At 43.2% G+C, this 14386-nt stretch overlaps 1 protein-coding gene across 4 annotated transcripts in view; it reads right to left on the bottom strand.

Annotated features, from left to right (window-relative positions):
- prkn (parkin RBR E3 ubiquitin protein ligase) overlaps positions 1–14386 on the bottom strand; it is a 71588-nt gene that overhangs the window by 3071 nt on the left and 54131 nt on the right. Inside the window, exons 10-11 of one of the 4 annotated variants that reach the window (XR_013123077.1) lie at positions 11134–11252; positions 4915–6269 (exon numbers count right to left, since the gene is read on the bottom strand). The exons of 1 other annotated variant lie outside the window; for it this stretch is intronic. Coding sequence is in view for 1 of the 3 variants with exons in the window: in XM_076985646.1 (XP_076841761.1) it covers positions 6207–6269 (63 nt within the window). In the remaining 2 variants the exon portion in view is untranslated. Of the gene's footprint in view, positions 1–4914; positions 6270–11133; positions 11253–14386 lie in introns of those variants that run through there. 2 more of the 4 variants (XR_013123078.1, XM_076985646.1) reach the window with 2 other exon arrangements.

Raw genomic sequence — 14386 nt, 5'->3', positions numbered from 1 at the left:
GATAAAGAACATACAGAAATCCCTTAATCAGCGCGATCCTACACAGCAAACACTAGGGGGCAGACTTTTGCCACGTTCCAAATGCCCTGTTGCTTTTCAATGTAATGGACAGATTAAAATGTTCCTCTTATTTTTAGCGTAGCAGCACCTTTGAGGCTCAGCAGTGATTTAGCACATCTACACAAGCAGAGTGTACAAAGTAGGAAGTCTCACTTTCTACTATCTTTTTTTTTTGCTTTTTTTTTAGTGTGTGTGTGCATTTTTCCCCCAGAGGTGACAGATAGCAGTTCTTCTCTCTGGGGCGCAGAACAGACATTTTGTTGTTTTCTCACTCCTCACATGGGGACAAGAGGAAGGAAAAAAAAAACAACTCTTTGACAGCCATTTTCTTCTCACAGTCTCCCACTCCAGATATTACCCCCCTCCCCAACGCCAGCTGAACCACAGAGCGACTTGGTTCATCATCGTCGTTGTCATCATCTTCGTCAGCCTTCGACGCAGCCGTTTCATCAACCGCCTGCGGCTTCAGATGGGAGGAGGTGTGGGTCTGCTCCTCCGACAGTGTGGGTGGAGAAACACTTAGTAGTTTCCGTCCTCGTACGAAGCGCTTGTTTTCTGGTTCTAGGCGGCAGCGTGACGAAAGGGACGAGAGCGTCCGAGTGTACGGCACTCAAACGTGCTCAAATGTGCTCAAACGCGCTCAAATGCGCTCAAACGCGCTCAAACGTGCTCAAACGCGCTCAAATGCGCTCAAACGTGCTCAAACGCGCTCAAATGCGGGCCTTCCAAAAGAAACTGTGAACCTGCAGGCTCTGAGGTGCTTCTGTGTTCTGTGTGTGTGTGTGTGTGTGTGTGTGTGTGTGTTTCTGTGTGTGCGTCTGTGTGTGTGATGAGTGTGTTTATGACGGGATCCAGATAAGATCTGACAGCAGCAAGATAATATGACTTAAATAAGAACATTGGCATAATTCAGTAACCGGAGAGAGCCGTGTGTGATCTCATCTCATCTAGCAGACAGACTGCTTCATGCCTGCACAATCTCCCCCTTTCACACACCCACACACACCAGCACACACCCACAGACCCATATTTGACCCAAATTCAGACCATAAAAGCAATAATACAAATGTACTGACCCTGTTCTGACACCTGACTCACAGTCAGAAACAACACTACTGAGAAAGAGTGAAGGACAGAGCGGTGAGGCAGAGGGGACAGTCCTCTTCAACAGAGGGGACGGTCCTCGTCAACAGAGGGGACGGTCCTCGTCAACATTACAACTCTCACACTCCACCCAGACAGTCGGTGGTTCTATCAGGTGCACGTCCTCTCGAGGAGATTACACTAGTGACACGACTGGACAGGAGCAGGCACTCAAATAACAAATAACACTGCAAAGCTCGTACCCATGTGTCCTGCAGCCTACATCAGGTGGACCTTCCACTACAGACAGCACACACACACACTCGCACGCACACACACCATGAAGACTATCAGTTATCTGAACAGATCTAGTCAGCACTACACCTGTCACACACACACTGCTTCGCTATATGTTTATCGTGAAATCATTCCCACTGCTCCACTCAAACAGCTGTCAGACAAGACTCCACACACACACACACACACACACCTGCATGCTCCGTCACACTCTTACGCACAGCTGCATTCAAACATTCTGACACACTCTCACACACACAGTGTCCCACACACACACAGTACCAGCAAAGCCCCCCAGATCCTCCGGATGAAGGGGGTGTATTGATTTGTGAGGAGTGGAGTGTGTTCAGGCAGGCAGGCTGTGTGGGCCCGCACACGTCCTGCACAAAATAACCCTTCAGTCTATACCTCACTGGAGAGAGATTTGTGTGTGTGTGTGTGTGTGTGTGTGTGTGTGTGTGTGTGTGTGTGTGTGTGTGTGTGTTTGTGTGTGTGTGTGCAAAGCCTGGGCTCATTATGGCAGGAGAAGGCCAGCTCCAATAAAGCCTTTATCTATGGCAGCCAGACGCAGGCCTGCATGCACTGACCACACCATCACAGGCACCCAGGCCATGAATATCACACACACACACACACACACACACACACACACACACACACACACACACACACAGCCATGAAGATGAGACTGCACACACACCCACACACACGCTCAAACATGAAAGTATACACACACACACACACACACACACACACACACACACACACACACACACACACACACAGCCATGAAGATGAGACTGCACACACACCCACACACACGCTCAAACATGAAAGTATACACACACACACACACACACACACACACACACAGCCATGAAGATGAGACTGCACACACACCCACACACACGCTCAAACATGAAAGTATACACACACACACACACACACACACACACAAAACCCCTAAAACAAATACAGCCTTTTTGGCAGACCTACTCATCCAGCACTTGCGCTGGCCATAACACAAAGATGTTCACCAAATCAAACACACGCATATAAACACACACACGCATATAAACACACACACGCATAAAAACACAGACATGCACATGTTCATAAACAGAGTCGGTGCATCACAATGGTACAACAACATCCATCCACATATGTATATTTCTCTTATATGTAGTTACTGGATGTTATTGGATCCCAGAAACATGTCCATTTATGGCTGGGTATAAGAATATATGATGAACTGCAATCTGTATAACAGTTTTTTTGAATCTTTATTAAAATATATATTTTTTTGATTATATGTATTTTGTTGTTGTTCTGAATGTCCATTAATGTATCATAATAATGCTCTGGAGAGTTCTGTTTTACACAACATGAACAATTCTGACCTTATAGGACTATCAGTACTCACACCTACTGACTTTATAGGACTATCAGTACTCACACCTACTGACCTTATAGGACTATCAGTACTTGCACCTACTGACCTTACAGGACAATCAGTACTCACACCTACTGACCTTACAGGACTGTCGGTACTCACACCTACTGACCTTACAGGAGTATCAGTACTCACACCTGCTGACCTTACAGGACTATCAGTACTCACACCTACTGACCTTACAGGACTATCAGTACTCACACCTGCTGACCTTACAGGACTATCAGTACTCACACCTACTGACCTTACAGGACTATCAGTACTCACACCTATGGCGCATTTCCACATGGGCCTGCTTGGCGCGGTACGGTTCGATACGGTTCGATTCGCAACGGAACGGTACGGTCGCGTTGTGTTTCCATTACAATGGTGGACCAACACAATGTGGGTGGAGTCGCTGTTGGCGCACGGGTTGTAGTGTCGTGACATCATTTGTATGCGACCACAACACTGTACAACAATGGACGAGATGGCGATAGCGGAGGAGTCGCTCTCCTGTGACGCAACCTGTGACGACACTCGGTGGCCAATCAGTGTCATGCTGTTCCTCCACGTCACAGAAGTTTTCCGCTTTGGAACGGTTAGAACCTCGAGCGAGTAGGTATGAAAAAAGTACCTGAAGGTATCGGCAAACTTGTACCTGGTACTAATGGAAACACTCACAAACCGTCGCGAATCGAACCGTACCGCACCAAGCAGGCCCGTGTGGAAATGCGCCAATACTGACCTTACAGGACTATCAGTACTCATACCTACTGACCTTACAGGACTATCAGTACTCACACCTACTGACCTTACAGGACTACCAGTACTCACACCTACTAACCTTACAGGACTATCAGTACTCACACCTGCTGACCTTACAGGACTATCAGTACTCACACCTACTGACCTTACAGGACTATCAGTAATCACACCTGCTGACCCTACAGGACTATCAGTATTCACACCTACTGACCTTACAGGAAAATCAGTACTTGCACCTACTTTTAGACTTTTTCTGTGAACTCCCCACACCCCAAGAGGGTTTCCTACACATTTAGGAACTAATTTTCCAAGGCCTTCTAGGAACATTCCTAGCTTTCCAGGAACATTCCTAGCCTTTTCCATTACCCACATGTAGTGGGATGCAAACGTTTGGGTGCCCTCGTTAAAATTTCTGTTACAGTGAATGGTTAAGTGAGTAGAAGATGAACTGACTTTCAAAAGGCATAAAGATGTTACACTTCTTTAATATTTCATGATAGATTACTTTTTCATTTCTATCTTGCAGTCTCAAAATAGCAAAAAAAAAGAAGTCAAGGATCTGATGCAATAGTTTGTCCTGCACAGTCAGTACTTAGTGACATGCCCATCAGAGCTTGTAAACACATTCTGTAGATAAGCTCCACACCTCTGTGTTCAGCCTCTGTGTTGATTCTTCAGTGAGGCTTCTGGTTCTGGGAGGTTCTGGGCTGTCTTGCGTGCTCTGTTCTTTTGAAGTCTATCCCCAGATTTCCCATTATGTGTAGGTCAGGGACTGTGAGGGCCATGGCCAAACCTTCAGCTCACGCCTGTTCAGGAAGTCCGTTATGGATTTGAAAGGTGCGTTTAGGATCGTTATCTTGATATAATAACCAACTTCTTTTCATCTTCAGCTTTTTCTTCAGTGTGATTTGCTGGTATTTATTCAAGTCCGTGATTCAAGTCCATTTATTCAATCCTTTTACCAGTGGAATGTTCCCTGTGTTTCTGACTGCAATGTAAGCCCAAAGCATGATCGATACACCTCTGGTATTATCAGTTGGAGAGAAGTTCTTTTCATAAAATTCCACATCCTTTTTTTCTCCAGATATCCCTTCTGGGGATTCTTCCACGAAGCTCATATTTGTCCAATACAACAATGTATCCCACCACTCCAGAGTCTGCTAAATCCTTCTGAAGGTCTTTTGCAGTCTAATGCAGTGGTTCCCAAACTTTTTCTGCCGTGCCCCCCTTTAGTAGATGAGAATATTTTTGCGCCCCCCCTACACCCCCCCCCCCCATATTGACTAGGGATGTGTTGAAAACTTACAAAAACAATAGGTTCACAACTTTGGTCAAACATGAAAAAAATAAACTGTAAGAAACCTTTTAAATGGTTCAAGAATTCTAAATATAATTTAAAATAAATAAGGAGATAAAATAAGAGAAACAGCAATACATATGCGGCTAGTTTGCAAGCGCAGACATCACGCAGAGCACAAAGCATGTAACGGCCAGAAATATGTGTACTGTCTCTTTAAGGGAGCGAGTTGAGCGCGCGTATGGAATATTGTTTTTTTAGCTTTCTGCCGTAGACCGAGTCAGACCACTGCTCTTTATTTTATTTCTGTAAGTAACGCATTCAATTAGCTTTGGACAACTCACCAGTTCATGTATGAACAGTGAAGTATTGCTGGAGCCTAGGTTTATTTTGGTCAACCAGCAAATAAGTGGAATACCACCAGCGCGAGTATTAAGCCTGGTTTAAGCCTGGTTTATACTCGACGCGCCGCGAGCGGCGCGAGGGTCCGCGCGGCGAAAATGACGTAATCGCTGTGGCTCCGCCCGTGCGCGAGGGCCTCGCGCGCTGTCGCGGCGTGAGGTCGTGCACCTCTCGAATTTTGTAACTTCGCGCGCGCGCCGCGCTTCAGCGCGATCGACAAAGTCATGTTTGCAGGGTTCATACACCTAAACAAGGTGGAATTAAAGCACTTGTACGGAACTTTCAAGGTCCATTTCAATATTTTATAGCACGATAAACATAATTAAGTTAAATATTAAATATTATTAAATAATATTAAATATTAAATAAACCAGGCTTTATACTTTCGCGAGCGACCGTAGCGCGCGACTCCACCCACCTCGCGCGACCCTGCGCGAGCGGTGTATCAATCAATCAATCAAAGTTTATTTGTATAGCGCTTTTAACAACTCAAGTTGTCGCAAAGCAGCTTTACAGGGTTTACAAGGTTAACAATACTATGGGTCCAGAACCCTAATGAGCAAGCCAAAGGCGACAGTGGCGAGGAAAAACTCCCTATGATGGTGAGGAATAGGAAGAAACCTCAGGAGAACCAAGACTCAAAAGGGAACCCATCCTCCATTGGGCGGCCCGTTAACACACAAATACACAAGTCACACATAATTCACACAATCAGACTAGGTAAAAGGTAGAATTGAAAGTTCTGGGTTTTGATATTGTCACTGTAAATGTCTGTTGATGAATGCCAGGCTTCCATTCCGTGTCGGAGCAGTGATGCTGGTATTGTAGGCTCCGACTGCAGTGTTACTCCCCAGGTGAACCCCGGTATCAGCACATCCACCGGCAGCCAGACCATCCCCCAGGTGCCTGCAGGTGCCTGTATCCAATCGTCTTGGGTAGAGCCATGCAAGAAGATAGATAATACAGACTGAGTGGACATGAATTTAAACCACCGTTGATTTAAATGTACGTAGCTCACGTGCCAGTGATCAGCATGTGGCTCCGGCAGACTAATCTATAGCAGCATAACTAAAGGGAGAGGTTCAGAGGTGACCACAGGCATGAGGGCTCACTGAGACATTGCTTTCCAGTCAAGTCATAGTCACAAATAGAGTGATGCCAAGACACAGCTGGATGACAGCATCAACATCTCAGATCACCAGAAATCTCAATGTCTGGGGGCCCCCAAGCCCCTACACCTTACAAGGGGAATTTTAGCTGAAGGCTTGACTAAACAGGTGAGTCTTAAGTCTAGATTTAAAGATTGGAACTGTGTCAGAGTCTCGGATTGGAGCTGGAAGGCTATTCCATAATTGAGGGGCTTTAAAAGAGAAAGCTCTGCCTCCGGCTGTAGTTTTACTAATTTTTGGAACTACGAGAAATCCAGCATTTTGGGAGCGCAAAGGGCGAGATGGGTTGTAGTAATCAATGAGTTCACTCAGATATTGTGGGGCAAGACCATTTAACGCCTTATAGGTTAACAGGAGAACTTTAAATTCAATGCGATATTTAATCGGCAGCCAGTGTAGTGCAGCGAGAGTGGGACTAATATGATCGAATTTCCTAGCCTTGGTTAGGACTCTAGCTGCGGCATTTTGTACAAGTTGTAGCTTCTTTATGGACTGTTTAGAGCATCCAATTAGAAGACTATTACAGTAGTCCAATCTCGACGAGACGAAAGCATGAACTAGCTTCTCTGCATCAGCTAAAGAGAGTAAGTGTCTCAGCTTGGCAATATTACGTAAATGGAAAAAGGCAGCCTTAGTGACATTGCATACATGTGTGTCAAATGAAAGATCAGAATCAATAGTGACACCTAAACTTTTTGCAGTAGATTTTGGTGTTACTGAAAAACCATCTAGGGTAAGGGGAATATCAGCCCAATTGCTTCTAACAGCTTTAGGCCCAAGAATCAGTACCTCAGTCTTGTCAGAATTTAGTTTAAGAAAATTAGACGCCATCCAGTTTTTAATATCCTGGACGCAGTTCTCAATCTTGAGAGTTGTGGTGGTATCATCTGGATTAGAAGATATATACAACTGAGTATCATCTGCGTAGCAATGGAAGCTAATACCATGCCTACGAATGATAGTGCCCAGTGGTAGCATATATAATGAGAATAATATGGGGCCCAGTACAGATCCTTGTGGGACACCATACTTTACTTTAGAATGCTCAGAGCATTCGTTATTTACTAGCACAAATTGGTAACGATCTGTCAGGTAGGACCTGAACCAGGAGAGTGCTTGACCTCTTATGCCAATGAGTGTCTCCAGTCTATTAAGTAGAATATTATGATCAATGGTGTCAAAAGCAGCACTGAGGTCTAGCAGTATGAGAAACGAAATGTGTCCTTTATCAGAGGATATTAAGAGATCATTCAGTACTTTAGTTAGTGCTGTTTCAGTGCTGTGATGAGCTCTAAATCCAGACTGAAATAACTCTAAGACATGTTCTGTCTGTAAGAAGGAAGAGAGTTGTGAAGAAACTACTTTCTCTAAAATTTTGGATATGAATGACAGATTAGATATTGGCCTATAGTTGGACAGTTCTTGGGGGTTAAGACCAGGTTTTTTAATTAGCGGCTTGATGACTGCAAGTTTAAATGAACTGGGAACGTAGCCCAGGCTCAGAGAATAATTTATTATAGTAAGCAACGGTTCTACATTGCTGTGCAGTAATTCTTTAAGTAGATGGGTTGGTACAGCATCTAGTATGCATGTGGAGGGTTTCGCAGATTTCACCAGTGAAATAAGCTCCTCACGACCAATTGGGGAGAAGGACTCTAACAGGGCATCAGAGCTGACCAGACAGCTGTCAAGGTGCATTGGCATGTTGACAGGCTCTGAGATAGCACTACTAATGTTTTCCCTAATTTTATCAATCTTATCATTAAAGAATTTCATAAAATTGTTACTGCTACACTCTAGTGGAATAAGAGAATTGTTTTGTTCATGACTCCTCGTAAGGCTGGAAACAGTTTTAAAAAGGAGTCCTGAATTGTTTTTATGTTTTTCTATTAAGGCCGATAAGTATAAGGACTTTGCCATATGGAGGGCATGCTTATATTCAATAAGGCTGCTTTTCCATGATAGTCTATACACTTCTAACTTCATATTTCGCCATTTACGTTCCAGGATCCGCGCGGCTCGTTTGAGGCTACGCGTGTGCTCATTGTACCATGGCGCTATTCTTCTCTCCGTGGCTCTCTTATATCGTAGTGGTGCAACTTTGTCTAAAGCTGTACGAAGGGAAGTCTCGACGTGCTCGGTAAAACGCTCTAGTCCTTCCGGAGCTACAAGTGGATCAGTGTTTGTCAGACCCGGTAAAATATCAGTGAGCGCGGCTATGGTGCTGGGTGTTATAGCTCGTTTAATTTGATAGCGGGGTGGCCGATGAACACAGTCAGTTAAACACAACTCGTATGTTATGAGGCTGTGGTCAGAAACAGCCTCACTCTGAGGAAGAATTGCTAAACTGGATATGTCAATACCAAATGACAAGACCAAGTCTAAAGTATGACTACAGTTATGCGTAGGACCCACCACATTCTGAGTGATACCCATTGAATCAAGAATTGCTTGAAAATGAATGCTAAAAGAGTCACACCGATTTTCAAAATGGATATTAAAATCACCCACTATAATCACCTTATCGGCTGATAGCACTACATGAGACAGGAAGTCTGAAAACTCCTGCAAGAACTCAGAGTATGAACCAGGGGGGCGGTAAATAGTAATTAACATAAACGACTGTGGCACTTTGTTGCTTGTTAAATTTGAAACATTTGATACAGTGAGGATGAGGTGTTCAAAAGAATTAAACTTGAAGCCAAATTTTTGAGAAATGCCTATATCAGAGTCATATATTGTAGCGACCCCACCTCCTCGACCATTTGGACGGGGGTTATGGACATATCTATAGCCAGAGGGAGAAGCTTCATTTAGGGCCATATAGTCGTCTGGTCGGGTCCAGATTTCCGTCAAGCAAAGCATGCATAGATCATGATCGGTAATCATTTCATTAACAAGCAATGCTTTAGATGACAGGGATCTAATATTTAGTAGTCCTAGTTTCAGATTTAAACTGCTCTCTGAGGGAGCATAGTTGAATTTAACATTGATTAAATTTTGTCTACTAACTTTACGAGAATTATTTTTTGGTACTCGAGGAACAGACACAGTTTCAATCTGGTGTGACCTAGGTGACGTCTCTTTGCAGCTCGCAGACAGTCGGATTAGCCTGTTTGTCTGCTGCCTGGCCTCGGCTCTGGTTTGTCAATCCCCATTAACTACACCTACACTACCACTATTAAGCCTAGCAGATATGCTATGAGAAATGAGAGCAGCACCCTCCCAAGAGGGGTGAATGCCGTCTCGCTTCAAAAGGCCAGGCCTGCCCTCAAAACGTGTCCAATTATCTATATAGCCCACTTTGTTATCTGAGCACCATTTAGACATCCAGCGGTGTAACGCCCATAACCTGCTGTAGGTTTCAGCGCCACGCCGAACTGGAATGGGACCAGAGCATATTACGGCATCTGACATCGTCCCCGCTAACTCGCACACCTCTTTAACATTATCCTTGGTGATCTCAGACTGTCTCAATCCCACATCATTGGTGCCGACGTGTATAACTATCTTAGGCGTAGGCGTTTATACTTTCGCGAACGTCGCTGCAGTGTTCTCCGAAACGATAGGTGGCGATAGGTGGCAGTGGAGAATAAAAAACCTCTGCAAAACCGGGGAAAGAACATTTTTACCTGACCAGAGACCGTATATATACATTAGGTATCAAACATAAATATGGCTTTGCAATGTTGTCCGAAACGATATGTGGTAGTATAAAGAAACACCCCTCAAAAAAAGGGGAATGAACATTTACCTGACGCATTTTGATGTTGCTTTGTGTTTCAGGTTTGAAAAGTGCTGGAATTTAGGCTAAAGTACATTAAAATGTTGAAATTACGTTAACAAATACTAGCCTCTTGTAATTCCAGGACGAAACATGAGAGAACGTGAAGACGTTAAGATTGAGCGTTTTGAAAATAAACAACCATTAAATAATGTGATAAAAAGCGAATTATTTCGACTATATGTATTAATATTTAACTTAATTATGTTTATCGTGCTATAAAATATTGAAATGGACCTTGAAAGTTCCGTACAAGTGCTTTAATTCCACCTTGTTTAGGTGTATGAACCCTGCAAACATGACTTTGTCGATCGCGCTGAAGCGCGGCGCGCGCGCGAAGTTACAAAATTCGAGAGGTGTCGCGGCGCGAGGCCCTCGCGCACGGGCGGAGCCACAGCGATTACGTCATTTTCGCCGCGCGGACCCTCGCGCCGCTCGCGGCGCGTCGAGTATAAACCAGGCTTAGGTTGAACTAACTCCGAAAAGCAAGCAATACAAGCATAGAATTAGACTGAATAGATCTGTTTTTATGGATCGGTCACATTGTCCCCGATACCCGATCTAGAATTTTTTCAGATATTAATATCGGAATCGGTGCATCCCTTTGACACATGTGCACGTTTTACTTTCAAGCTCCGCGCCCCCCCTGCAATAGCTCCGCGCCCCACCTAGGGGGCGCGCCCCCCACTTTGGGAACCAGTGGTCTAATGTGAGTTTTGCCTTTCTAGCAATCCTACAAGCATTTCTCCTGGAAAGTGCTCTCGGTCTTCCAGTCCATAACTTGACCACCATCAATGCTGTTACCCGCCATTTCTGAATTATGAACTGAGGAACTGGCTACCTGAAAAAGCGCTGAAGTCTTCTCCCAGCCTTCTCCTGCTTTGTGGGCCCCAATCATCTCAAATGTTCAAAGCGCTCCTGCTCAGAGGAGCCCAAGGTGTGCTGATTGTGTGGACGAGGCTGGAGGAGTAAGAATGTTTACAACGTGACCTTTCCTAAACATGATCATGAATGAGCCGTTGACCTAACAAGCTGATGAAGATTTGAGACCTTGGTAAAAGTGATCTGAGATCTCAAACATCTTGGGGGACCCAAGCTTTAGCAGGGTGCTCCTTTATGTTTTTAAACTGTACAAAGCAAAAACAGCACACAAATCTTACCTAAAATGTAGACAAAAATGATTTATCTTTCATTTTATATATTTTGGAGATAAGTTCATCTTCTACTGACTTAACATTTCATACTAACAAATATTTTGATCATGGGTGCCCAAATGTTAGGACAGCAGAGAGGACAAAGAACTAAATTACTTTTTCCTTTTATGTATTAGACTTGTTTGGATGCTGTGAATTATATCCCTGTGTGTTTCAACTGAAATCAATAAGCTTTCACTGTGTCCACAACCTGATAGATATCTGTCAAAAGCACCAGCTAATGCTAGTTATTTTTTCTATATTAGAAATTAAACTTTAACTCTAATTTAAAGTCTAATCACAGAAACCTTTTAACACATAACTAAATTACTAACCAGGATGTCTGCTTTCTTACTTTATGTAGGATAATCTGTGCTGTTGTATGTTGCTGCAAACACATCATACCCATGCTAGTACATGTCAATACAAATACATTTAAATACAAATACAAATAAACAAATATTTATTTGACTACTAAGTAAACAATATGAAATTAATTTGGATATCCATACATCCGAGCAGCTAAGCCAATCCATATTTGATGTTATGCTTCATCTGCCACAGAAGTACGTGAGGTACAGCAGTGTAAATGTAGAGATGTACGTGAGGTACAACAGTGTAAATGTAGAGATGTATGTGAGATACAGCAGTGTAAATGTAGAGATGTATGTGAGATACAGCAGTGTAAATGTAGAGATGTATGTGAGATACAGCAGTGTAAATGTAGAGATGTATGTGAGATACAGCAGTGTAAATGTAGAGATGTACGTGAGGTACAACAGTGTAAATGTAGAGATGTATGTGTGATACAGCAGTGTAAATGTAGAGATGTATGTGAGATACAGCAGTGTAAATGTAGAGATGTACGTGAGGTACAACAGTGTAAATGTAGAGATGTATGTGAGATACAGCAGTGTAAATGTAGAGATGTATGTGAGATACAGCAGTGTAAATGTAGAGATGTATGTGTGATACAGCAGTGTAAATGTAGAGATGTACGTGAGGTACAGCAGTGTAAATGTAGAGATGTATGTGAGGTACAACAGTGTAAATGTAGAGATGTACGTGAGGTACAACAGTGTAAATGTAGAGATGTATGTGAGATACAGCAGTGTAAATGTAGAGATGTACGTGAGGTACAACAGTGTAAATGTAGAGATGTATGTGAGATACAGCAGTGTAAATGTAGAGATGTATGTGTGATACAGCAGTGTAAATGTAGAGATGTATGTGTGATACAGCAGTGTAAATGTAGAAATGTACATGAGGTACAACAGTGTAAATGTAGAGATGTATGTGAGATACAGCAGTGTAAATGTAGAGATGTACGTGAGGTACAACAGTGTAAATGTAGAGATGTATGTGAGATACAGCAGTGTAAATGTAGAGATGTATGTGAGATACAGCAGTGTAAATGTAGAGATGTACGTGAGGTACAACAGTGTAAATGTAGAGATGTACGTGAGGTACAACAGTGTAAATGTAGAGATGTATGTGAGGTACACATAGTGTACTGCACACTGTCTGAAGTGGGGAGGGGGTTACATGAAGTATGGATATGAATAACGGTATGAAATATGGATCATTTTTATAGCTGTCTGTAATGGTTGTGTGTGTCTGTGTGTGTGTGTGTGTGTGTGTGTGTGTGTGTGTGTGTGTGTGTGTGTGTGTGTGTGTGTGTGTGTGAGAGAGAGAGACAAAGACCACCTTTTGCTTGTCATGTCATTATGACGAGGAGAGAGACTGTGGAGACCTCGTTCAGGAGGTAGCCCCCACCCCCTCAGAAATGACTGGGGTTCGTCACACACAAATACAAAGATCTTACACACCAGCCTTACATACATCAATACATACTTATTTTCTCTGACATTCACACAGAGCCAAGAGTGAACTATGGTGTAGGTATTATATAAACCTGTGTGGGTATTCTAGAAGAGTGAACTATGGTGTAGGTATTATGCAAACCTGTGTGGGTATTCTAGAAGAGTGAACTATGGTGTAGGTATTATGCAAACCTGTGTGGGTATTCTAGAAGAGTGAACTATGGTGTAGGTATTATGCAAACCTGTGTGGGTATTCTAGAAGAGTGAACTATGGTGTAGGTATTATGTAAACCTGTGTGGGTATTCTAGAAGAGTGAACTATGGTGTAGGTATTATATAAACCTGTGTGGGTATTCTAGAAGAGTGAACTATGGTGTAGGTATTATGCAAACCTGTGTGGGTATTCTAGAAGAGTGAACTATGGTGTATGTATTATGCAAACCTGTGTGGGTATTCTAGAAGAGTGAACTATGGTGTAGGTATTATGCAAACCTGTGTGGGTATTCTAGAAGAGTGAACTATGGTGTAGATATTATGTAAACCTGTGTGGGTATTCTAGAAGCTGTCTGCATTTGTCACCGTCATATTTCATGCTTTTAGTTTATTTTTTCACTCCTCGGTTGATCTACAAGAGTTCCTTTCTTGCTTTTTTATGGCTTTTTTTAAACCATTCAGTTCTTTCATTCCCAGACAAGGTGTGTGACAGTGAGTGTATGGTGGGAATGTATGTGTGTGTGTATCAGAGGTGGGTAGGAACGCATTACATTTACTCCGTTACATTTACTCAAGTAGCTTTTTGGACAAAAATTTACTTGTAAGAGTAGTTTTAATATGAACGACTTTTACTTTTACTTGAGTAAATATGTGCTGAGAAAAACGCGACTTTTACTCCGTTACAATCGGATTTGCGCCGCGCGCTACCGTTACTTTCGTTTTGTAAATAATTCGTCTTTTCAGTGAGAAGACTGACCAACGTCTCGTCACCCGAGTATGAGTGACCAATCAAATGAAGCCGGTCAGTCACGTGATCACATACGCAAACTTTCTCCACCCTGATTGACAGCTGGGCCCGCCTAAT

The sequence above is a fragment of the Brachyhypopomus gauderio genome, unplaced genomic scaffold, assembly GCF_052324685.1.
Source record: "Brachyhypopomus gauderio isolate BG-103 unplaced genomic scaffold, BGAUD_0.2 sc43, whole genome shotgun sequence".
NCBI classification, from domain to species: Eukaryota; Metazoa; Chordata; class Actinopteri; order Gymnotiformes; family Hypopomidae; genus Brachyhypopomus; species Brachyhypopomus gauderio.
The sequence above is the reverse complement of the archived record's forward strand: the minus strand, read 5'-3'. Positions and strand labels throughout refer to the sequence as shown.